Source organism: Garra rufa, chromosome 4 (assembly GCF_049309525.1).
Source record: "Garra rufa chromosome 4, GarRuf1.0, whole genome shotgun sequence".
NCBI lineage: Eukaryota > Metazoa > Chordata > Actinopteri > Cypriniformes > Cyprinidae > Garra > Garra rufa.
The window spans coordinates 34,413,045-34,440,407 of NC_133364.1; the positions used below are offsets into that span (position 1 = coordinate 34,413,045).

General features: G+C 36.8%; 1 protein-coding gene and 1 pseudogene across 1 annotated transcript; one reads left to right on the forward strand and one right to left on the reverse strand.

The window, feature by feature from the left end:
• Positions 1 to 27,363, forward strand: part of LOC141332898 (uncharacterized) — a 160,707-nt pseudogene that overhangs the window by 43,794 nt on the left and 89,550 nt on the right.
• LOC141333341 (uncharacterized) lies at positions 5,855 to 27,017 on the reverse strand. The gene is made up of 5 exons (XM_073838322.1): positions 26,867 to 27,017; positions 25,206 to 25,722; positions 24,090 to 24,146; positions 22,498 to 22,610; positions 5,855 to 7,969 (listed from the first exon to the last, which is right to left on the reverse strand). Exons 1-5 carry the CDS (start codon positions 26,949 to 26,951, stop codon positions 7,464 to 7,466), a joined length of 1,278 nt encoding a protein of 425 aa, XP_073694423.1. The 5' UTR covers positions 26,952 to 27,017; the 3' UTR covers positions 5,855 to 7,463.

A 27,363-nucleotide genomic window follows, 5' to 3' on the forward strand; every position in this document is an offset into this window, starting at 1 on the left:
TATATTACAGAAAATAATGAACTTTATCACAATATGCTAATTTTTTGAAAAGGACCTGTACAAGATAACAAAAACAGCTTTTTGACTGATTTGTTCAGGATGTTTAATGTAATTCAGCTCTTGCTATAGTTATGGTTATTTTAGCTATTGCCTTTTCTTTCTTTTTTTGGTGAAAGCCTGTAATGATTATAATCTAAACATATTTTTTAAAAAGCTAATTCAATGTAATTCAATTGTTCTTGTGAAAGAATGACTAAATTAAAATAATGTTGAAATTAAAACATTTGTTTTGTCTTTTGTTTCATCAATCTTATTAGCTCCTTGAAATGTTTGCACAAATGCTGTGCACTATTGTAGGTTAGACAACAATATACCATGTACATCAAGGTGAGTTTTAGTAAACTGCAAAAACTATTGGTCAAGAAAACCTGCTAAAACCAGCATAGGCTGGTTGGCTGGTCTTAGCTGGTTTAAGCTGTTAGTAACTGGTTTTAGCTGGTCTCCCAGCCTGACCAGCTAAGACCAGGCTGGGAAAGTGGCCAAAAGCCCTCTAAAACCAGCCTAGGCCTTTTTAAATGAAACTCTTTCCACACTGTTGGCAGGTCAAATGTCTCTCTGTAGTGTGAATTCTCGGGTGGACATCAAGGTTTCCACTTTGATTGAAACACTTTTCAGACTGAGGGGATCTGTTAGGCTTCTCTCTATTGTGAATTTTCTTGTGATTGTCAAGGTGTCATTTTTGAATGAAACTCTTTCCACACTGTTGGCAGGTAAATAGGTTATCCAAAGTGTGAATTCGCCTGACCCTGCTGAAAAAACCAGCATATGCTGGTTAGGTAAGTTTTGGTGCTGGGATGCTGGTTAATGCTGGTCCTATGCTGGTTTCTGCTGGTCATGTTGCTGGTCAAGGACACACTGAAAGCATGTGAATGACTTCTCTCCTGTGTGAACTCTCATGTGACTTTAAAGGTGTCCTTTTTGAGTGAAACTCTTTCTACACTGTTGGCAGAGGAAAGGCTTTTCTCCAATGTATATTTTAATGTGGACTTTAAGGTTGCCTTGGTGACTGAAAATCTTCCCACAATGAAAGCAAGTGAAATAACTCCTAGTTCTTGTCTTTTGAGCTCTATTTTGTGTAGAAGTATTTTCAGATTGTAAGGAACAAAAAGATTTTTCTCCAGTAATGAAATCATAAAGATTTTCATACTGATCTTTCTCCTGAATTACATTCAGTACTTCCTTCTCCTCTTTCAGTGACATTAGGTCTAAAGTGGAGAACAAATAAAAGTTAACCCCAGTATAATGGTACAAAGCAAAGCGAGGTGGGCATGGTTCAGAAAATTCAACACTGAGATTCATTACAAGTTAAGGAATTATATAAATTCACAGCTGAGGAATTAGCCAACAACAGGACCTGAATTTCAGGGCAGGACTGTGGATACTGCACATAATTCAGCTCATTCCCACAGGTTCTGTGTTTATAATGCAATGACAGATGATGTAATGTATTATTTGCATGTGCCAATTTTTTGCCAATTTAAAGTGAAAGAGAACTCAATACTGTGCGCTCACACCTAGAGCCCTGCATTTCAGCCTGAGCCGATGGGCCCCGACTTAGGGTGCACTCACACTAGGCACGGTTGCCGTGAACCGGGCTCGAGTACGATTGTCCCCACTCCCCCTCTGGCCTGCACTCACATAGGGTTTCAGCATTCATGCCAGAGCACGCTTATGTCATTATGGTGTTATGGTTTCAGGATAAACAGGAAGAGCGGCACTCTTGCTGAATGCAATTTAGTACATCGCTCTTTTTACTTTGTGGACAGTCCACAGCCCTCTCACAGCCTATTGTTAAACAGGTCTTTGTGGTACTAAAATCTTCACGCAATCATGCTGCTCAGGTTTGCAAGGTACCAGCTGAAGTGCAGCAAGGACTTTGCAGCTTTGATTACATACTATAAAAACGCTGATTACCTCGCAAAAACGTGACGTCACGCATCCTGTTCCGTGCTCCAGCGCTCACACTGCATGCGAACCGCGCCCGAGTCCAACTGAACCGTGCTCTGGCACACCTCTTCCAAGCAGACCAGGGACGGCTAAACGAGCCACACCCGGGCACGCTTCGGAGCACTCACACTAGTCAAAGAAATGTGCTTTGGTGGTTAAACGCATTCGGGCATGGTTCAAACTGTCTAGTGTGAGTACACCCTTATTTATGCCCCTAGGGCCAAGCTTCGGTCCAATTTTCATGTCATAGTGGGCCGGGCATCATGCCAGTTTTAGGGTCCTCCTTATTTTTATATTTTAGACATGCCTCAATTATGGTAATAAAAAAAAGATTTACCATGCTGTTGGAAACAACACAAGACCACACTACCGCGACTATTAAGACCAGCTCGCACGTCCACTTCAACATTACTTTAAAAAAACAAAAAACTTTAAATTAATTTTTGGTCACACTTTATATTAGGTGGCCTTAACTATTATGTACTTACATCAAAAAATAAGTACAATGTACTTAATGTGGTCGTATTGCATTGCAAAACACAATTGATTCTATTAAGGTGGGATATGGGTAAGGTTAGGGATAGGTTTGGTGGTATGGGTCGGTTTAAGGGTGGGTTAGGGTGTAAGGGATGGGTCAACAGTGGTAATTACAGAAATTAATTACAAATGTAACTACATAATGGTTTTTAAAAAAGATAAGTACAATGTAAAAACATGTATGTACACAATATGTACATTGTACCAATTGATTAGTTAAAATGTAAGTACATAGTAGTTAAGGCCACCTAATGTAAAGTGGGACCTAATTTTTTTATTTTTTTTATTAATTAAAAAATTTTTTCAAATACATTTCTAAATTAACTTTATAAAAAGGCGAGAAGAAATACTTTGCCATTAAAAAAAAAAATTGTAATGGCTGCAACAGCACTGTCAGGATTATGGACTTTTATTTTGTTTCCCCCCCTCACATGGACTTATGTTGGTTTCTCTCTTTGTCTCCCCCTGTTGTTACTTGTTGTTTTGGTTTGATCTTGCGCTTATTTGGACTTCCCCCATTAATGTAATCTGTCACATCTGTCTTATTATGCCACACCCCTCTGCCACTCCTATTTAAGTGTTTGTTCACACAGTTAGTTTGTTCGGTCTTAAAGTTATGTCGTGTTGTTGAATCCCTGGTTTTCTGTTTGTTTCTTAATAAATACCTGTTTTGTTTGTACTCCTGGTTTCTGTGAGTTTCTCTCTGGCTCCACACCCCTAGCAAGCCATGACAAGCACCTGTGTAATGGGGAAGGGAGAGAAAGAAAAAAGACTAGTTGGACTAGTGCTGCGCAATATGGTGAAATAATCCCTCCTTCTAAATAAAAAGTGCCAATTGCTGAATAACAGTCAGTGCATCACTTCAGCGGCTGTTAGAACCCAGAGGCTAGTGTGTTATGACAACTAGCATTGGCTGGTCTAGCCTGAAAAATCATTTTAAAAGCTATTTAAGCATTAGAAAAATTAATTATGGGGCAGTTCATTTTAGATTTTGTCACCGATTTGAAAAATGTAATTTGATTGCGAGTTCAGTGAGCAGTTTTTGCAGTTTTCCAGGATACCACCATATATTTCTGTTTATTAAAGTTTTTACTTCACATTCGTGCAGTTTTTGGAGGGTTTATTATATTTATTATGTTTCTGGTTCCCAGAATGTTCCCAAGAACGTTCCCTATTGGTTAGCCAGGAAAGTTTTCTTTACGTAAATAGAACTTTCTCTTAAGGTTAGGAGAACGTTCTTAGAACGTTGTGGGAACGTTCCCAGAACGAATAACCGATTTAACCAGTAGGGAACGTTCTATTTATGTTCCTAGAAGGTTCCCTGAAAGTTCTCTGATGGTTCCCAGAACGTTCTTCTAACTTTTTCACTTTTTTCACATCAGCACTCCCGTGTCCTGGAGTAAGCGGCGTGGAAGGCGGACAGATGTGGATCTCAATAATCACTACTACACACCATGTCTTGTTTTAAACTATTGTTTAATCATTACAGATAATCAGAGCACATTTAACCATCATAAGGAGCATTAAATGAGACTAAATTATGCTATACTATGTTAGATTCCGTTAATGTAAGATGTAGAAGTACCATACCATAAAACAATCCAGCTTTTGTTTATTAAAGCACCAAATAACATGGCTTCAACAAAATATTACATTTTAAAAATGTGTATTTTATTTTTTACGGACATTAAAAAACGAATAACATTTATCTGAATTTAACTAGGATAACATCCTAGCCGGCACATGACCGACCTTCAACGTTGAAATTTGGTTGAAATAAGGTCAGTTGTTGTTTCAACAGTGAAACAACGTTGATGTAACGTTGATTGCTAAATGGTTGAAGATCAGTCAACACATGACCGAAATTCAACGTTGAAATTTGTTTGAAATTAGGTCGGTTCTTGTTTCAACGGTAAAACAACTTTAATAAAACTTTGAATGCTAAACTGTTATATATGCCTTCAAAAGCAAGTGTTTAAATTTTAATAATAATAATAATAATAATAATAATAATTAGCAAGGTTAACTTATAAATCAAATTTTTTTATAAGATCATGTCTTCAGCATACAAAGAAATGTTTGCCTTTTAAATATGAACATTATTATTTCATGAAACTTATTATAAAATATAAGTGTATATGTTAAAATATAATTATTATCACCAACAATAAAACTAAATACATTTTGTATTCACCACATGCTGAAACAATTCCTATTGGTTGTTTTACCTTACTGCTTTGACCATGATTGGTTCATCTGGCTGTCATTCAGGAAACTGACAGGTGAAACTGCACAGTCCTTTGTAATTTAAAATTTTTTGAACGTTACCGCATTTTCTCGTGAGGCTGCGAGCTGCGTAGACTGTGTGAGAGCTGCTGCTCACCGAAATTATTCAGTTTGTCCCGAATTATTTTATATTTTCCTGTAAAAATTTTATTTTGAGCGAATTTGAATTGTGAGATCTCAACGGAGAACAAAAACCGGAACACAGAGGAAATAGACGTGATTTGCGAGTCCCTGAAAACATACAGTAGGCTACTGGCTAAATCAGGTAAGACAATAGAGCTTAGCAGCCGACGTCACTGCGCAGTGCATTCTGGAGCGTAAACGAAAGGTTGCCGCCATTTTGTGAGTCCACATTGGGCGATAACTAAAACAACCAGTTACAACACAAAAATGTGTCGAAAACAATGTTGAAACGTCGATTAAAAGGATGAAATGTACTATACAGAGACAAACTTCTACCAGTTGCAATAAAACGGTACCTGGAAAAGATGGCATTTATCGGAAATCTGGATCCGTATGAGGTACCTGCAAGAGTATGTACTCGAGACCCCGACGATTTACCTCCTCTGACATTTCCAGATATTTTTGTATATTTAGTCTGCGGTGTGAGTGCTTATACAGAGGCTCAATTTTGTCATTTTAAATCTATGGAAGCCCACGTTCAGTTCACAAATGGCTGGGTCCATGACTTGGAAGTCTACAAACTGCCGAGTTGTGAAAACACAGTCGTTCGTACAAATCCCGGCCACCGTATATGCGTGACTGTAGATGATTTGTTTAATGCTTGGTTCTAAATTATAAATTCTTTATTGCACTGCAAAATTACTAAGTCTGATCATTTCATACCTCCTCACCACATAATAAAGAAACAGTAAAACACCAACAACAACATGTTTAAGGGTTTATATATATATGTATTAGAATTATTATAAACCAATTATTATGATCCATAAAATCTGAATTGTTTGGCTTTCTTATATTTTAGATGGAAAAGCTTAAAGCTCTTTAAATGTCCCCCTTCTTTTACCCTGAAAATGTTCCAAGGCCCAAAAGTGGACAGCAGAGGTCCAATGTCCCCTTGAGTTCCCACCTGAGAGACATGGACTGATGGAAAATATGCTCTCACAATACTCAAATTCATGCTTCCCCATTTCCTCTTGATTAAACTGAGCCATCTTAAAGGAAATCTCAATCCTCTAATTGCACTGTGAGGAGCTGAGGAACAGGATTGATGAGGCTTCCAGAGGTTTATTGCACAAAAGTAGAACTAAGAAAGCCAAGATAAGATGTGGATTAACCTAGTTTAATCAGCACATCCTGGCTTAGTCCATTGCAGGTTTGCTGAGCCAGGGTGAGAACGTGCAGCTATGTCAAGCCAGGTGTAGATAGTTGGGATAAGTGCGCGTTTACACTATTCTTAAGATCGATCACAGAATCAATGCGGCATACTTCTCGCCAAACGAGCAACAGCTTCTAATGGAAATGTAAAGAGGAGAAACATAATATTTAAACTGGAAAATACAGCTGCTATAATGAAATAAATAGAAAACTCCTGTCCATTACATTTTTCAATCCATTACATAAGCTCTGGCTCAGCCGAAGCACAAAAGCATATTTGAATTCAGCAGGGTTAAATTCAATTCATTTTTTAATGAGTTAATCACATGACAAACTGTATTCTAATCACTCTGGTGTGATTGTACATGTTAAAGAGCTACTCAACAGGGTTGGGGCCATTCATGAATTGGATTGAGAATGAATGGTAAATTCCAATTCACTTCCTGGAATGGAATTGAATTGGAATGCCAGGAAACAGAATTGAATTCAAATAAATTCCACTAAATTCCACTTGAGTTGCTAAATAAAATAATTTGACTTGATTTGCTTGATAGTTTATAGTACATTAAATATTGTAAATCACATAAACAACAAACATGTAAAAGAAATACAAAGTACTGCTACTGTATGTTTAGTATGTTAAGCATGATCATTTCACATGCCAAATTTCAGGAAATTATGATAGTTCGATGCAATAAAAAGTGAATGAAATACATGAATGAACATGACTCAAGACATATATTATGTGCTAATCATATATTGAATGTATAGTACATCCATAAACGTATCACCACTGTCATTCAATTATTAATTCATAATGTACAGTTCTCATTTTTATTTACTTGCATTTGATCAACTCTATTTCATACATGGTATTTGTAAAGCATCATAAATAAAGTTCAAATGTATGTCTCTAAATGCAATCACAAATAAATGCTCAGAAACAGCAATAAACGGAATTCAGTGGAATTTCCCTGAATTGAATTCCACTTCCCGTAATTCCAATTCAATTCCAACTCTGTTAACTGTAATTGTTGTTCAATTCCAATTCCAATTCCATTTCCTTCTTTGAATTGGAATTGTTGAGTTCATTCCTGAATTGACCCCAACCCTGCTACTCAATGTCCATCAAAACTCTGATCAGGCTTTTCTCCAGTGTGAATACTCATGTGTCTTTTAAGGCTTCTTTTTTGAGTGAATCTCTTTCCACATTCATGACAAGTGAAATGTTTCACTCCAGTATGAGTTTTCATGTGGACATCAAAGTCAAGTTGAAGTATAAAACTCCTTAGACATTAACACGTGAAATGTTTTTCTCCACTGTGGATGTTCATGTGTTTTTTAAGGTTTGATTTTCGATTAAAGCTCTTTTCACATTCATGACAGACGAAAGTTTTTTCTCCACTGTGAATGTTCATGTGTTTTTTAAGGTTTGATTTTCGAATGAAGCTCATTCCACATAGTTTGCAGGTGTAAGGCTTTTCTCCAGTGTGAATTATCATGTGGGCATTAAGACTTCCATTTTCAGTAAATGTCTTTCCACACTGTTGGCAGACAAAGGGTCTCTTTCCAGTGTGAACTTTCATATGGTAATTAAGGTTTCCTTTTCGAATGAAACTCTTTCCACACTGTTGGCAGCTGTAAGGCTTTTCTCCAGTGTGAATTCTCATGTGGACTTTAAGGTATTCCTTTCTGCTTAAAATTTTTGCACACCATTGGCAAGTAAAAACACTTTTATTATGCTGGAGATGATCCTCCTTTTCATTGAGTTCTTGACTCTCCTCTTTCAGTGTCATCAGGTCTAATGCAAAAAAGAGAAATCCAAATTAACACCATTTTTAATTGCTCAAAGCACAAACATCAAACCCAGCAACATTGAGATCTTAAACACACAAAACTATTAAAGACCGGCGGAAAATGTAAAGCTGCGATTTTCTAGGCCGATAAGATTAGGATCTGCACTCCCATTCTGTTGTAATAGTCAAGGAAGTTGTAATAGTCAAAGTTGCTTTTTTGTTTTCTGCCGGTCTTAGTACACGATATAACTACAGAAGAGTCCAGTTTTAAATAGGACAAATACTGAAACTCATTGGTCATTTTTGAATGTGATGCTATATTGGTCTCATAGGATTCAATGATCTATGCTAAGCTATGCTAAAAGTGATATCGCCAGAACAGGAGAACGGCTGAATGGATTTCAAACGGTAAAACTCGATTTATTAACTCAACTTATTTTAGGAGCTGCATGGATCCAATATACTGTTACACACATACTTTCATTCTCAGCTGTTTGTGTTCACTTAAGACATAACTGACGATGGTTTATGTGAATAATCATGATCAATAATCAAGTGCAGCATATTTTGACAGTTTTGCGTGTAAATGACCATTTAGGCATGCAGTTTAAGCTAAAAGTTTAATTTATACGGCTGTGCTCTGCTTTGTGAGAACAGTTCTCTGTAAAAACACAAACACATAATTGGAGGAGTGAAACCGCACCACTGGAAAGGGAATGGGCAGAATGGAGCACGCTAATCGTTTTGTCTTGATTATTGTATTTTCATAATCGTTGGAAGCTGAAATTGTCTTTCAATTAATTGCCCAAATTTCTTGAAAGAAGTAAATAACTAAAAGCTTTCTGCCTCTTGACTTATTGGATAGAAAATTGGCACAACAGATACTGCTGCATAATTAAGTGATTAAAATGAATGCTTTTAATTTTAGAAGCAGATATTGGGTTTAATGTTACAGAACTAAAATGTTCAGGCTAAATCTGTATTACTGTAACAACCTAAAAACATGATGCCATAATAACAAATGTCCAATGTGAGAGCAGGATTTTATTATTTGTCGCCTCTGGCTTGCTTAGTTGGGGACACTTTCCAGCGATATCGTATACTACTGAACTGAACTGACAATGATATCACTGAATTCATTGATGAACTGCCTTGAACTTAAAATTGATTGTTTACAATAATGCGTTACCTACACACTATTGTGCTGTTTAAATACTGTGCAGTTGCTTTGACACAATCTGTATTGTTAAAAGCGCTATATAACTAAAGGTGACTTGACTTGCAGGGGCGGAGCCAGAGGGGTGGCTTGGGGTGGCCCACGCCACCCCTGAGAATTGATTGGCCACCCCAGGTGCCACCCCAAAATCCTACTCTACGATTGGCCATTAACGTGCTCAAAGGCGGAACCGTTGTTGACGCACTTGCTGCCTTTAAATCAGCGCGGGGGCTTGGACAGTCAGACACCAGAACTCAGAAATGTAAGTAGCAAATGTTTGATGTAAGCTAACCAACAATACATGGCTTACTGTTTTTTAGCATGTGAGTTTACAGCACTACTACTTGTGCTAGCACGCAAAGATATCTATTTACCTGTCACATCTGCCTTGATATCTAATCGCACACACAGCCCAGTATTAAGTCTGTTGAATCACGTCATGTATGCTAGGCTAATTTATCTACTGTACCTGCCTTTTTTCTGCTTTTCTGCCTACTCAGTCGACATTTGCTAGGTCATTAACTGTTAACTGTAGGCTACTTTTGTAAAAAGGATTTAACGATTTATCATTAGCAGATTAGCAGACGCAATTTTATGCAAAAAAACGTAGCCTACATTATATTTTAACCAAGGAACCAAATAAAACACGCCAGCAAGGTAACGTTAGCTCGCCGGCCCCTACCTTCAGTAAGTTAGGTTTAGGCTATATTCCCAGATAAATTCCACGCACGGTTTCGTTTTTGTTTGTTCTAACGTTATACAGTCAATGTTTTCAAGCCCTGTGTTGCTAACATACCTAGGCTGTGAAATTAAGGTCCAGCCTACTGGTGGGTTTAATTGAATTTGAGCAATAGGAAACCAATTTACATCTGGAGATAGTTCTTTGTGCTCGCCAAAATCATAGAAATTATCATTACAAGACACTTACAGTAGCTCCTGTAATCCAAGACAGATTTTCTTCGAGTTGTTAGGTTTTAGAGTATTTAGTTTAACAAATGACATGGAAACAAACATAATTCATTTCATCCACATATCCTTATGCACAATGCACAACAGTTTAGCTTAAAGTTGTTATTGTGAAAAACAAAAAGTCTTGAAGGTGTATTTTTATGTTTGAGATGTTTGTTTATTTATATTTGATTTTATTCAAATAAAAAGAAATTTGATGTAAGAGTACGGTCTTTGTCCTTCAATTTATGAGTATGGTGTTTGATGCATGATTTTATGATGCCAACCTTGAATTAATCAGTGCTTCACTAAGGCCACCCCTGTTAAAAAAGTCTAGAATCGCCACTGATTATAATAAGAAAGTAAAATGTCAATAATGATGCAAGAGTTCCATGTTGCATCAAAGTCAAATTGGAAAGGACTCATCTGGTTCCCGTGGCTTTGTGCCAGCGGCCGTTTAGGGTAGGAGTTCTTTCCTGATGATCTGTCTCTGGGGCTCATCCAGTAGACACGGTGTCCGCTGACATTCGGCTGTAGGTGTTGATCCACCATCTGCTCTTGGTATGGACTGGATCCGGGGGACTGCAGTGACCATTTGATCTGGATACGGACTGGATCTGGTGGCTATGGTGACCACGGAATAAGAAACAAACAGACTAATATTAATGTAGATGCAAGAGTTCCATGTTGCCACAAAGCAACACCATTTGGTTTTTGTGGTCTTGCGTCGATGGCCGTCTAGGTGATGAGGTCTTCACTGATGATCTGTCTCTGGGGCTCATCTAGTTGATGTGGTCTCTGCTGACATTCAGGGCTGTAGAGGATATCTCTGGGTGCTGATGGGTACGGACTGGATCCGGGGGACTGCAGTGACCGTCTGATCTGGATACAGGTGGCTACGGTAACCTCGGAATAAAAAGCGAAGATACTAATATTAGCTTAGATGCCATTCTTCTTCTGATACAAGGAGTACATCAGGTGTTATAGGAAGTGTCCCTGGTTCCGGTTGACCTAATTAATGCAGCCTAACAATCTTTTAATGGATTGGGATTATGAAATGTAATAAGTGTAGGCCAGGTTAAAGAGATGGGTCTTTAATCTAGATTTAAACTGACAGAGTCAAATATTTGTATATGACTGAGTCAGTGGTAAGTAAAATCAGTGCATTCCTATTGGTCCGTGTTACAGGATTCAGCTTAGCCTTCCTCGGACCAGGTTAGTTTAACAGAGCATTAGTTGCCCAGTGCTCCGGCTACATGTTCCTGGTGTGTGTGTGTGTGTGCTTTAATTAATTAAACACAGAGCACAATTCACCATACTTGGCAGTTGGCACGTGTGACTTCACTTTAACACTTTGAATTGGTGTGGAAAATATTGCCCGTTTTTTTTTTAAGTATTTTTAATATTGTGTTTCCAGAGGTGTAATTATAATTTTACTAATGCTTTCGACAGAAACATTTAAAATTGAGCGATTTGAAATTTTTTAAAATACGTTTTTTGAGATATTAATGACCATTTTCCACCATTTCTCATCCTCTGACAGTCAATTTTGGTGTTTTACATTGAAAAGGTCAAGTGTAACAGTCAACTTTTATGATTGGCTAACACAATTGCCCCCTTAATAAAAACGAAGGAATTATTGTGTGATGAATTTTTCATCTGATGGTTATGTGGGGAGTTTGTCCCCTTTCTTTTTTCCTAGTCTCTCTCTAAATTTGTTGAATTTTATCCCCTATGAGACATAAAAATGGTATATAATGATATTATATGAGATCAGTCCTAGATTTAATTAATTGTAGAACAGCCAACTTAATCTCTGTAGGGTACTGGCTGACCAGGATCAGGTTTGGACGCCCTGGTATAGGATCTAACATACATGCATTACATATCTACATGTTTTGATGATAATTGCTCTGTGCCATTAAACTGGGGTTAACTTTTATCTATATGTTTTTCCACCTTAGACCTAACGTCGCTAAAAGAGGAGAGAGAAGATCTGAATGAAACTGAAGAGAAAGACCAGTTTGAGAATCTTCATAATTTTGTGTCTGGAGAAAAATCCTTTTGTTTCTTAGAGTCTGAAAAGACTTCTAAACAAAAAAGAGCTCAAAAGACTGGAACTTTGAGTAATTTCACTTGCTGTCAGTGTGGAAAGAGTTTCAAAGAACAAGGACACCTTAAAAGGCACATGAGAATTCACACTGGAGAGAAGCCTTACTCATGCAAACAGTGTGGAACGAGTTTCACTGAAAAAGGAAGCCTTAACGTTCACATGAGAGTTCACACTGGAGAGAAACCTTACACATGCAAACAGTGTGGAAAGGGTTTCAGTCAAAGAGGGCAAGTTGACAGTCACATGAATATCCACACTGGAGAGAAGCCTTACTCATGCAAACAGTGTGGAAAGAGTTTCAGTCAACGAGGACAACGTGACAGTCACATGAAAATGTACAATAGAGAAAATCCTTGCAGATCCCCTCAGTCTGGAAAGAGTTGCAGTGAAAGTGGAAACCTTAAAGTTCACCAGAATATCGACATTACAGGAAACCTTTTTACCTGCCAACAGTGTGGAAAGAGTTTCAGTCAAAAAGGATACCTTAACATTCACATGAGAATTCACACTGGAGAGAAACCTTATGCCTGCCAACAGTGTGGAAACAGTTTCCGTCAAAAAGGAAGCCGTGACAGGCACATGGAGATTCACAATAAGAGATTCTTAGCATGGACAGAGTTTCAAACAAAATGTCTAGAACAGACAGTTCCGGTCCTTGATTTTGATTGACCACAATCAAAGCTGTTAAAATAAATTACTCTACAAACATACACCTCTTTCTTTCTTGCTAACCGCATTGCTGCAACCACAATTACATTTGAGGTCAAAAGTTTACACCCCCCTTTCAGAATCTGCAAAATGTTGTCAAAACAATCCTAAAGGATTCTAATAAGAATCGAATACAGGGCTCCTACAATGATAGAAATTCTAATTCATTGTAAATTTACACATTTTAAAGCTATGTGTTTTGTACACATTACCGTGTCAACTAGCTATATTGTGTTGGACTGAGCTTAATGCATAAACTTGCAAGAAGTAATATGGACTATGGACAAAGTGTTTGCTCTGTCTATGTCATGATCGGGGCTGTGGGGTTTCCCTCAGCCTCCTGAGGTCGCTATTCACACTGCACTTCTGATAGCATTCACCTGTCCTTGTCGTTATCACTGATTCACTCACAGCTGTTCACCATTTGGACTTTTGTATAAGAACTCTCATTTCTCACTCCTGCTTCATGTCTGCATTGTCTCGTGTCATGTTTGTTTTTCGGTTCCTGAATTCCCTGGCTTAAGTTTATGTTCTAGATCTTGTTTATTTTGTGTTTTAGTTCTTAGTTTGTCGTGTTGGCTTTGTTTGATTTGTTTGTTTATTGTTTTATTATTAAAATCATTACTAACCTGCTTTTGGACCCAGGCCTCCCTTGTTTCTAACGTGACAGTCTACAATTTAAGAACTTCACATTTGTATATCACGAATTGAAGGGAGAGCTCACAGGAAGTGCACTGTTTTTGATTGAAGCACAATAATAGACACTGTTAGCATTTTAACATCAGTGAATGGGTTTAATTTGCGCACATCAGTTACTTGCTTACTTCTACCACCAACATTGGCGACTTTAGGAATTGTTATAAAGGATTGTCTTATAGGACAAGGCATAAATATGTTGTATGATCATTTCTACGTGATTTTAATGGGATCCAATTTCATCTTGAATTTTGAAGGATTCTACTTATGCATTGCAGATATTTCCCTGCGGTTTGGCCTCTCATTTACACAAAAACCCAGTTTTTTATCACAGAAAACGATTATTTCTAAAAACTGCAGCCAAAGTGGAGATTTCTGAAAACGCCGGTTATGTTTTGCCGTGTAAACTGGGAGAAACGGGGTTTTAGGTTCTCAAACGTCACGTTATGCACCAGAAAATGCTTAACGTCATGTGAGCGCCCTATTTACAGTTTGTTTGGCCAGACTACTGTTATGCGGTCGCCAGTCAGTGAAGAGAAAAAAAGTTGCCCTCACCCTGTACTATTTGGCTGATGAAGGGTAGACTTCGTAAACTTCGATTCTGAGGATTTTGATTGGCTTGCATGGCTTTTTTCTTTTCCCTATACTGCCGCCCATAGGTTTGGCAGTTATTATGGCGCTCAACGGCGTATTTATGCAGGTTGATATGAATGACAAGTTTTTTGAAAACAATGTTGTGTGCTCAATGTTATTATTGAAAACGGAGGGGAGGAAATAATCGTTTCTCTAAGTGATGTTTCATTAACAAATTTCAGGAGGAGCTCGCGCAGATAATTAACACGGCCAATTCATCATCAGCAATCACTACCTAATCAGCCACTCTCCCTATCCAATTACTACAGTTCCTTAAATAACCAAGCAGTCCTACCTTCAGCTATCTCTGATTCCAGCATCCCTCCCACCCCCCCTTTTTTCTTTTTCTCCTGCAGAAAAGGGGGGAGCGCTATTGGGTTCGGGCCAAAGGCCGAGCTCGGACCCCTATCCCTGGGCAGGGGGAGTGCCCCGGGCTCGGGAATGACTACCGAGCTCGGAGCCCTCTCCCGGACAGCATGCCAAACACGCTTAACTTTACGCTGTTTATTATATGCAAAAGCGAACTAGTGAAATACCCGGCTGTGTGTAAATGTGGTCTAACAGTGTGAGTGACATAAATGGTGCTGTTCAGAGTTAAGTCGTCAGAGGTTGATCTCAGATTGTTCAGCACAGCATCAGCTTGCTTCGAAGAGCTGATGGTAACAGGGTATGCATTTGTAACACTCATTTTCACAGAAAAAGGGTCACCCAACTTGAAGTTATACATTTGCTGAACTTGATGTTTGTAACTCAGTGTCTTAGAGATATTTTTGAAGTTTCCAACCACACGAGCAAGTCTTTTTAATGGATTATGCTTCACCTCATATCTTATACACCATAGCTGAGAAAGAGGTCCGAACATAACCATCATCCTCGGATAATGGGTCATGAAATGATGTTTGGGAATCAGATTTCGATCATAGAGCTTCTTGAATAAAGTGTGGTGTTCTACAATGAGTTCTTTCAGAAATACAGCAAGCCCGTGAGTAACAACAGGAGCAAAAATAATGCTGCATATTTCCCTCAGCAGAATGAATAGATGCCAGCGTTGACTTTTCTTGTCAACAAGATCGCCAACTAAAAAGGGCAACACTTGCAAAAGGCACCACATTTTTGATGCAGTCTGTTTTACTGCATTGTCAGAGGTTCTAAGATTGAGAATAACATTTGGTTACTGCAGCTTATTTAAACAGGAGTCCTCTTTAATCCCTGTCAAGCTTGGATCGTTAAGTTTGACATGCTGCTGATAAATTTCCCTGGTCCGCATCTCAACTTTGTCTTCATCAAAAACAGTCTGGGCAACTGTTGACAAAACTTGTTTGCTGAAAAGCTTTTATACGTATCCACATAAGGAATGCATACCTAAATTGTCTACAGTGAAAACACAGATTGATCCATATAGTTGATGACTTTGTCCTAGTTTCTCCATCTGTACAGTCGTGGCCAGAAGTTTTGAGAATGACACAAATATTAGTTTTAACAAAGTTTGCTGCTAAACTGCTTTTAGATCTTTGTTTCAGTTGTTTCTGTGATGTACTGAAATATAATTACAAGCACCTTGTACGTTTCAAATGCTTTTATCAACAATTACATGACATTTATGCAAAGAGTCAGTATTTGCAGTGTTGGCCCTTCTTTTTTAGGACCTCTGCAATTCGACTGGGCATGCTCTCAATCAACTTCTGGGCCAAATTCTGACTGATAGCAACCCATTCTTGCATGATCACTTCTTGGAGTTTGTCAGAATTAGTGGGTTTTTCTTTGTCCACCCGCCTCTTCTTGACACCAGGACATCTTCCAAAAGTCTTGGCCTCACTGTGCGTTCAGATGCGCTCACACCTGCCTGCTGCCATTCCTGAGCTCTGCACTGGTGTCACTCCGATCCCACAGCTAAATCCTCTTTAGCAGACGATCCTGGCGCTTGCTGGACTTTCTTGGACGCCCTGAAGCCTTCTTAACAAGAATTGAACCTCTTTCCTTGAAGTTCTTGATGATCCTATAAATTGTTGATTTAGGTGCAATCTTAGTAGCCACAATATCCTTGCCTGTGAAGCCATTTTTATGCAACGCAATGATGGCTGCACGCGTTTCTTTGCAGGTCATCATGGTTAACAATGGAAGAACAATGATTTCAAGCATCACCCTCCTTTTAACATGTCAAGTCTGCCATTCTAACCCAATCAGCCTGACATAATGATCTCCAGCCTTGTGCTCGTCAACATTCTCACCTGAGTTAACAAGACGATTACTGAAATGATCTCAGCAGGTCCTTTAATGACAGCAATGAAATGCAGTGTAAAGTTTTTTTCGGGATTAAGTTAATTTTCATGGCAAAGAAGGACTATGCAATTCATCTGATCACTCTTCATAACATTCTGGAGTATATGCCAATTGCTATTATAAAAACTTAAGCAGCAACTTTTCCAATTTCCAATATTTATGTAATTCTCAAAACTTTTGGCCACGACTGTAGACCCTTTTCACATGTATGGGCTTCTCAGAAATTAAAGTAGTCATCGTTTTGTAAACTTCTGAAGTGGTAAATAGAAACTGCAACAAATATATTTTCGTATCCTCATTTACCCCAATAGCAAAAGAAAAATAAGATCCCTGACAGTGATTTTTCAAAAGAGGAATAAATACACAAACAATATAACAAGACACTGATTACAATAGTCCAAAGAGTGCTAGACTAAATTTGCCATCACTCCCTCTTTGTAACAGTTACAGAGCAGCATGAACTAGTTTAATGTGAATTTAAAAAAATATTTTGTTATAATATGTTATAATATTTGTTATAAATGTATATTAAAAAATAGAGAAACATATTCTAAGATTTACGATGTTAATAACTTTAGAAATTTTACCAATAAATAATAACTGAACACTGAAAACAAAAGAACAGAAATTACAGACAAGTACCATTTAGTTATAATTAAGATTAAGTATATAGTGATTATATTGCTTTTAATATATTACATTTAGAAACAGAAAACTGCTGTTGTTTGTAAAAGTTTATTACACACGATTGTGTTTGTTGTTCTCGTCGTATTTACAGTGTTTTGAGCAAAATATCCAGAAGCTATGCTGAGGTAAGATTACAGCAACTGAGAATTAAAACCACTTAACTTATTTACTCATGCATTATCAGACGCTATTGTGCTGTAGTGTTTACATTTGTTTTGTTATTATGAAAATATGGTGTATAATTACAAAAGTATTTTCAGTTATTTGAGTATAATTGTGTATAATAACATTATTTTAAAATATGTTTATTGCTTTTATAAAAAACAATACACTAAGCACACTATGTGGTCTTTGTAAAGCTAACAGATGATGAACCTGCGTTGTCTAGTAGCTGAACATTTTGTTTAAAGCAAGTCTTCAGGTGTCTTTCTTAATTAACATAAGGAGAATATATCACCTTTATGTTCTTTGCGTAATCTTGAGTCAGAACCACTTTAATTATTTACCTCTTGCAACCACTCAAAATGAATATGTGCTTCTAGAAACATTTAGTGATTTTAGACAGCAGTGTGTGAATGGGGCTTTTATTTTGTTCTGCTGGTGTGACGTCATAGAGCTGCGACGTGCTCCTCATCTGTTGTGATTCAGCTGAAGAAAGGTTAGTGGTTTTAAGTTTTTTAATGAGTGCAGACTGTTCTGTCAATTTAGCTATGTAAAATAAATGATTCAATCTTAAATATAACACTTTATTTAACACTATTTTTGTGAGTGAAGCAAATTAATGACATAAAAGGTGCGTCTTATTTTGCTTCCTGCATCGTGAATCAATAAAGCGTTTAAATACGCCTTATTTAGCCCGCCGCCATTTTGAATCGAAAACGAGGCTGTGAGGGATAGCAGTCCAGCAGCGCTCACTGTGACATATTGTTGCGTACCGGAACGTAGATTGTTTAGTCATAAAAATAAAGAGAAAATATTATTTCACTAATTTCCACAGGACAAAGAACTTCAGAAAATGTGTATTATTAAAGTTCGACAGGACATAGGACCTAACTTTCAGGTAACAACATTGTATTTATTTAAGAAAATGACTGTGGAAACTAGCCGGTTGGCTAATTGCTAATTTATAATGTGAGCATGTTTATCTTCCTTTAAAAGGTTACGCAGAGCTAAAATGTTATGTTTTACTACAACAACTAAACTAAATATCTCCATTTTGTATAGATTACAAAGAACACAAGAGTGTGCTCAACGTTTTACTCAGGATTGTTTTTCAAAAACACTGACTGGAATTAGGACGCTTAAGGAGGGTTCAGCTCCGACTGTGTTTACCTGAACTCAAAGACCTCACGAAAAGAAAACCTTGCGATCGTAAATGAAAAAGATATTATTTTTAAATGACGTTTTAAAAATTAACATGCTTAATAGTTTGTGTTAAGAGCCTGCAGTTAGATCGTAAGCCTCTTTCAGACAACATGTTAAGTCATACAAAAAACAGTGGGTAGAAAGTTTATTTTTATGCAAAGCGATCAAAAGATAACATTTATTTATTAGTTTGCCGTGTAGAGTTTGGGGTCAACCCCTTTTAAAATCGCTAAATGATATTCAGAACATTTTTTTTTGTTTCTGTTTTGCTTTAGACAAGGAAAACGTCATGTTTATCGTAATTTCATAATAAAGGTCGGGAAGACGCTTATGACCTAGCTGCAGGCTCTTAACACAAACTATTAAGCATTTTAATCTATATAACCTCATTTGAAAAACTCTGTATAAGCGTTTAAAGGAAGATAAACATGCTCACATTAGAAATTAGCAGTCTTTCCACAGTCATTTTCTTTAATAAATGCAATATTGTTACCTGAAAGTTAGGTTATATGTCCTGTCGAACAATCCACGTTTTCTGGAGTTCTTTGTCCTGTGGAAAAATGTGAAATGACGTATTATTTTACGGTTATACAATCTACATCCCGGTACGCAACAATACGCCACATTGGGCGCTGCTGGACTGCTATCCCTCACAGCCTCGTTTTCGATTCAAAATGGCGGCTGGCTGAATAAGGCGTATACAGGAATGAAGTGAGAGAAACTGAGAATCCGAGTCATCTGAACCGAGTCATTCGTAAACGATTCAGTGAATCGAAGCGCTCGAATCAGCTCATGATGACGACAAACGAGAACAACAAACACAAACGTGTAATAATAACTTTTACAAACAAATGTTTTCATTAAAGTTTAATCAATTTATTATTATGTACAAATAACTGAATACCAAATATAAATCATAAATACCTAATATTAACTTTAATTATACTGTATATTCTAGTCAACTCATTGAAGTTCATAGCCTCTGACTGACTCCTGTAGCAGTGCACTGACTGATGAAAGCTGATTAAGACACACTTATTACGATTAAGTTTGAATTATTTTTTTAGGATAGATTATTATAAATTATAGAGTTAATTATCCTCATCTTAAACAGGACCAAACACGCAGAAAACATGGCGTTAATTAAAGTGGAGAGTGAAGACATGCAGATTGAAGAAACATTCAGAGTCAAAGATGAAGATACTGAGAAACAAACAGGTTGGTTTTCTTTCTCAAAGCTGAACTATTTTGTGTTTTTGTACACGCAATTTTCTCAATTACTTTGAATGGACTTAAAAAGTAAATGAATATTTTTTAAAGCACTTATAATGTTAGGATTTCCATTTAGAAAAAATCTATTTTTCTCTTATTTTAGTGTTCTGATTTAAACTAAATAACAAATTAAGTATTTATGTATCCTAATCATTCATTTCCATATAAAAGCATTCAGAGTCAAACATGAAGATACTGAGGAACAAACAAAGATTGTGTTTATTAAAGAGGAGAGTGAAGACATGAAGATTGAAGAAACATTCAGAGTCAAGCATGAAGAGACTGAGGAACAAACAGGTTGGTTTTTATTCTCAAAGATGAATTAACTCATTTGATCCTAATTAAAATGACAATATCTGGGCCCATATTTTTAAAGCTTGTAAGAATCCCATCAGAGAGCTCCTAATTCAGCTTAAAAATGTAGAACTAGGAATAATAAGACTTCACTTACCTAATTTTTCCTGTTTTATTCTCATCTTAGACTCTAAAAAAGAGCAAAAATCCTTGAAACTTGTTTGCTGTGTATTTAAAAGACGCTCCATAGTGTTATAATGTAAATCAGATGCTGGCAGTTAAAAAAAAACTAAGTGTGAACACGGCCTTAGGGTGTTTATTTTGGCCAATTCTTAAATTCCCTTGATGATAATGAAGATAAATTAGTCTAATAAGTATATGTTTTTTGAGATGCACCCACTGACTGATTAATAATTCATTTATCTTTAATTAATTAAAGTTTTGTATGTGATATCTGTTATTTTATGTGTAATTTACTGATGTTGTGTTGTTTTTGTGTAGTCAAAACAGCAGGTTCAACTGTGCGCCAATGCCCCCACTGCGGGACCAAGATGAACTGCCGAAACCGGCGCTGTGTTAAGGTGATTGTGTGTAAATAACACTGGTTCTTTATATGATGTTGCATTTATTTCAGTAATCAATACCATATAATAATGTGTTTCTGTTTCTCATTTTGTAGTGTGGAAAACTGCTTGATTTTAAACACAGACAATCGGTACGATTGGCAAAGTTTCGTGCTCGAGCCCAACAGTGGGCAAAAACAACTATTCAGTCTCGGAATCAATCAAAGGTTCTTGACAACGTATCTGTCATGGTAAGCAGAATTCAACATCCTAAATTAATTACCTCACATTTTGTTTGAGTAAATGATGAGCGCCGCCATTACGAATTCTAACGTCAGATTGGATGCTCTTCTGTTTTTTCCCCCATAGAAACCCATTCGAGTAGCATCCATCTGTTTTTAATGAGCCAACATTTTAATAGGTTTAACATTAAATGAACAGCTCGGAATATATCCTACTTTGACTAGAAACACTGGAGACCAGAAATGCAAAGCATTGTTCAGGTTAAGAGTTTGGTGTGACTTCCGCGTTCAGGAAAAAAAAATCTATACCAAAACAATTAAATGAGAAGCAATACAATATAAAGATGTTTTCCACACAAATACATAAACATAATACAGTACATGTACATTAATACATTTTAGTTCCTGTAAACTGACTCTGTTCAAATGACAAGTAATTCATATGATTTCCATTGATGTGCCAGATTTAAATGGGCAGAACTCTACTAAATGAAAGAGATAAGGCAAAGTCACATGAGCCAGAGAGGCATAAGGTTTTTAAAATCAGAATTACTATGAACCGTTTTTAAAATCTGTATTGTTTGACATTCTTATATTTTAGATGGAAAAGCTCAAAGCTCTTGGATATGTCCCTCTTCTTTTACTGGGCAAATGTTCCAAGGCCCAAAAGTGGACAGCAGAGGTCCAGTGCCCCCTTGAGCTCCCACCTGAGGGACATGGACTGATGGAAAAAATCCTCATACATTTTGAGCATATTTTACAGGGTAAGATGCATTGATAAGCACCAATACTTAAATGTCCGTCTAAAATTGTAATGTGTACGTATAAGCTCTGTAGCTAAACAAGTTTATATATTAAACTGCACTTACTTTCAGAGTTTTTTATTTAATGCATTTTAATATGACTTTAAGGGTGCCGAATCTGTAGAAGATGACATTATCTCAGAGAACAGTGTAGAAGTGGAAATACTGGAGGATGAAGAGCGGATTGAAGAACAACAGATAGAAAAGTAGGGAGGAAAAACCAAAGAAAAAGAAAAGAAAGACAAAGTGACAGTAAGAATAAACAGGCAAAGGGTAAAGAAACAGGCAGAGAAGAGAAAGCTTCATGCACTTGAGATGGAGGAAATGTAAGAGAGAAGAGAGATTAAGGGAGTCATATTAAAAGCAGATTGGTGAGAAGAAGAAAATGAGGAGAAGCTAAGACTCTGGATACAGGAAAATGTTGCACTCCTATTACTTATGAATGGGAGAAAGTGTGACACTCAACATGGAGAATTAATCAAGTCATCCCAGCTGCCATTAGAAGCTCCACTTGCTATAGAAATAGAGAGTATTTTGAAAAGCACTTGTTTGACTGCATGCACATTGACCGGTCTAGTCTGAAATGTAACTCTGTTTGAACATAAGAAACAAAAGTCATGAGACTGTTGTTTTCAGATTTCATTGGTGATTTCAAAAATGAAATTTAATCATAAGTTTGGTAAATAGTTTCCCCATTCAAAGATAATTATCACACTGTGTGGTTATCTTCCCAATGTGAAGCACATCTACTTGGTCCTGTGGCTGACCAGACAGGCGCCGCTGGGAAATATCCAGCTGAACATCCTGAACATCTTCATGAATTGGTCTGCCAGACAAAAAACCTTCCCTTCACTGAGAATCCTAGGCTGTCGGTGATGCTGCTGCGCTTGATTCAATAAAAACTAAAAACTTTATTGAGCTGTTCATTTCTGATGTACTAATACATTGTTGATCAGACTAACCTGTATGCAGATCAGAGTATTCAGGCTATAAACAGTACTTCACAACATGCTAGAATTCATGCATGGAAGCCAGTCACTTCCTGGGGCTGTTTTTTCTAACTGGTTGATACCATAAACCTGGGGTCCGTTCTTCGTACCTCGCTAACTAAGTTAGCTGGATTTGATTGTTGACGATTTTGCGTGATCTTGGATCGCTCGGTTCTTCGAAGCTCATCTGGGACTTGCTGTCATAGCAACAGGTGCGCCAGCTTAAACCTGCTCTGGAGCAGGTTTATTTCATGTAAACAGGATTTAGGCTGCGCTCCTGGCGGGTTATGATTGGTTGAAATGGCGAGGTCACATCTGATTGGTTAAAGAGCACGACTGACGCGGACTGACTCACGTGGGGAAAAAAAAGTATCTTGCAAGAAAGTATATATCTTTTTTTACAGTCTATGGTATATATATATATATATATATATATATATATATATATATATATATATATATATATCTCAGAGGTTCCAAAAAATATTTGGCAGCACAACTGTTGATATTATCCAACATTGATCATTCTAATAACAAATCAGCATATTAGAATGATTTCTGAAGGATCATGTGACACTTAAGACTGGAGTAACAGCTGATAAAAATTCAGCTTTTCATCACAGGAATAAATTCTATTTTAAAGTATGTTAAAATAATAATAATAAAAAAAACATTGTTTTATATTGTAAAAACATTTTGCAATATTACTGTTTTTTTCTGTATTTTTAATCAAATAAATGCAGCCTTGATGAGTATAAGAGACTTCTTTAAAGACTATTACAAGTCTTACTGACCCCAAACTTTTGATCGGTAGTGTATAAAAAAATTAAAATATAAATAAAATAACATATCAAGGAAAAAACATGTAACATGGGCAGCATTAACGCATTTAATGTGTTCACTACTTTTTGCCAGCCCTCTCTCCTTGCTTTTCCAGCCTTTGCAGTGTTCCCTTGCGTTTTAAATAAACTCTGAAACTCCTGAAATCCCTCAATCAAGAGTTCTTGCTCTGCTGCAGAAAAATACTGAGCGCGCTCCTTCGTCATGTTCGCCGACCAATCAAAGCGCTGCCGATCAATGTTTCTACTATCGATACGTAGCCCCTTTTAAGCCACCCAGTGATCTCAAATAACTTCATCCAGCTATACTAATCGTAATCATCAACAACAGGTGCGTTCGGAGAACCGGAATAGCGAGCTCATAGTTAGCGCGATGATTTGATCTTGGATGTGTCATTTGATCCTGGATGTAGTAAGCGAGGTACGAAGAACGGACCCCTGAACTCTAAATGTACTGGTTTACAGATTAAATGCAACCTCCTTACATCAGCAAGGTCATGTCTTGCATCAGGTTTGAAATCAGCCAAGAACAGGCTGGTGGTGGGAAAAAAAGAGATGACCCTCCAACCGCAAACACTTCTAGAGCACCATACAACACTGAACCTAGAAATCATGTTTCATTAACAAAGTTCGGGAGGAGCGTGTCAGATACACCATGTTATAATTTTAATAATTTTTTAATGTTTATTTAATTTTGAAGATATCTTTTATGAAAGAATATGACATCTGAATGTATTCAGTTTGAAAAATAACTTTTTTTTAATCAGTTTTTTGTCCAAAATGTGTTTCTGATGAAACCTTTCTGCATTCAAGTGGTGAAAAAACATGGACACATGGAGATAAATATAAATTTTATTATGTAAAGCAGTCTTGGTTCTTTATTTTGATATGTGATATGTTCATATGTTCATAGTAGAAAATATTCTGAGGGCTGTCAAATTAAGGTGAAAATCATCAAAAATGTTGGTGGTTTCTTCAAACTTAAAAATAGAAACTTTTTTGTTTCATCCTTTCTTATCAGGTCCTTAGAATTTGTTGCACTAATGCTGTACACTAATGTATGTTACGCAACAATGAAGAATGTACATCAAGGTGAGTTTGGTCAGTCATACACAAATGAAAAAGCAGTATTCTTCAAATATTTTTAATGATTCAAGATAAAATTGAATCCTATTAAAATCATGTAGAAATTATCCTACAGAATGTCTTGTCCTTTGAGACGATCCTATAAGACGATTCTAATTGAAATCCATTAGGATTTTTTGACAAGGGAATATTTTGGTTTTCTTTTGAAACTTTTCCCACACTGTTTGCAGGTGTAAGGCCTCTCTCCAGGGTGAGGAGATGGGCACTCAAGTTAGTGATTTGGACTCGAGTCGCACTTTTACAGACTTCAGACTCGACCTGAAATGACTCCAGACTTGACTTGAGGAAAAGGACTAGTGAATATTATAAAAGCAACTTGAGATTTTTTAAAAGGCGTAGCCATTACATGACTTGAGACTCAACTCAGACTCATGACCAAAGACTCAAGACTTGACTCAGACTCTGGCAGGATCTCATGTGGCAGGATTACTGCAACTTCTTCCACACTATTTGCAGTTTAAAGACTTCTCTCCAGTGTGAACTCTCATGTGGACTGTAAGGTTTCCAGGATTACTGAACCGGTTTCCACACTGACAGCATGTGAAAGACCTCTCTTCTGTGTGAATATTCATGTGGGCTTTAAGGTTTCCTTTTCGAGCGAAACTCCTTCCACACTGTTGGCAAATGAAAGGCTTCTCTCCGGTGTGAATTTGCATGTGACTTGTAAGGGGTCCTTTTTGAATAAAACTCTTTCCACAATGGTGGCAGAGGAAAGGCTTCTCTCCAGTGTGAAAATTAATGTGAGTTTTAAGGGCTCGTTGTTGTTTGAAACTCTTTCCACAATGAAAGCAAGTAAAATAACTCACAGTTTTTGTCTTTTGAGCTTTTTTTTGTGTGGAAGTCTTCGCAGACAGTGAGGAACAAGAAGATTTTTCTCCGGTTAGGAAATCATGAAGTGTCTCATTCTGAGCTTTCTCTTCAGTTTCATTCAGTACTTCCTTCTCCTCTTTCAGTGCTGTTAGGTCTAAGGTGGAAAAAACAAATAAATAAAAGTAAAACACAGTTTAATGGCACAAAACAATTAATATCTAAACACAACTGAATATACGTAATATGTAATGTTAGATCCTATACCAGTTTAAGCTGGCCATTATACCACTTAGACATTCCACCAAATTAATTACAAACAAATCTAGATAATATAATGACAGAGTTTAGGAAATCTAGATATTGACTGATCTCAGACAAGGACAACCGTCAGATTAAAATTGTAGAGATGTTCCGATACCCTTTTTTCCTTTCCGATACCTGGGCTCGGGGTATCGGCCGATACCTTGGTGTGTAATTTTATATACAGCTGTAGATAATAATAATAAGATATTTTATGGTGTGCTTCAGACTTATCCCTTGATAAAACAAACATACAGTGGTATAAACAGTGAACTAGAGTATTTTCTAGCTCAAACGTATCGTGTTAGTTTCGCTTTCGTTTTGCGTGCCGTTTTATGTTTATCTGAAACAGAAATGGCAGTGCTTATGAGTTTGATATATTTTGTTCTATTTTCCCCCTCCTTTATAACAAGACATAGAGGTGTACAACTTATAAATTACAATCTTACACCTCACATTACTAAATCTAAATTTAACCTGAATGTGTGTTTTTGTTTTGGCTTCATTTTTTATTGTCAGACTTGCTTTATATTTACAGCACTGTCTTCTCCTATTTTGTCCTGTTTTTCTGTATGTCCTCCATTGTCTTGTTCTAAAAATAACAACAATTATTTTTATTTTTTTTTAAATTCAATGATCTTATTAGAAGAACTGCATGTAAAAGTATAATCCATTCCATTTGTATAATCTCTGTGAGCTATAATGAGGTTTCACGTAAGTGCAGTAAGGTGAATTTAAAGTTTTCTGACTTTTCAGTGCGGATGAGAAACTTTTGGAAAATGCTAGAAACGCTAGAGTGGATGGAGAACATTTTTAAAACAAAAAGGCTGTTTTCAGTTGTATGCGGATTCATTTAGATGTAACCTGGCTGTTTTATTTGCTTACCAAATACTTTAAATGAACAAATGTAGACCGCATGCAGTAGCCAAATATGATTACTCACATTTTAAGGTTTGCTTTTGTGTAAAATAACACAAATCATGAGATTAAAAACCAACCTGTTTGTTCCTCAGTATCTTCTTGTTTGACTCTGAATGTTTCTTCAATCTTCATGTCTTCACTCTCCTCTTTAATAAACACCATCTTTATAATATTGTGTCACGTGGATCTCTGATCATTCTCCAGGAGTTTTTCTGTGTGTTTGAACACTTTTTCCTGTTTAATGAGAATAATTAATAGAAAGAAAAATGCATGCAAACTAAATCTCTGTGCGTCTCAATCAGCTCCTAGTTCAGTAGTCAGTGCACTAGAAAGACAGATGTTATAGACTTGATATACAGTATATTACACAGGACGTTCATATTTAGGCAGGCTTTTTATTATTTACATTTGGTATTCGATTATTTATCATATCTAATATATTACACTCTCATGAAATCATTCTCGGTTGTCATTCACTCGTTTGTGTTTGTTGTTGTCGTTTGTAGTCCGCGTGCCGCTGAATCGAATCACTGAATCATTTCACAAATTATTTGATTCAAATGTTTCGTTTTCT

Excerpts from the sequence above, each read along its gene's own strand:
- LOC141333341 (XM_073838322.1), bottom strand. The coding sequence starts at position 26,951 with ATGGTGTTTATTAAAGAGGAGAGTGAAGACATGAAGATTGAAGAAACA. Across the intron at positions 22,611-24,089 it reads GACCTTGCTGATGTAAGGAG|ACCAATTCATGAAGATGTTC; the intron begins GTTGCATTTAAT and ends TTTGTCTGGCAG. Across the intron at positions 7,970-22,497 it reads TGGGAAGATAACCACACAGT|ACCTGATGACACTGAAAGAG; the intron begins GTGATAATTATC and ends TTTTTGCATTAG.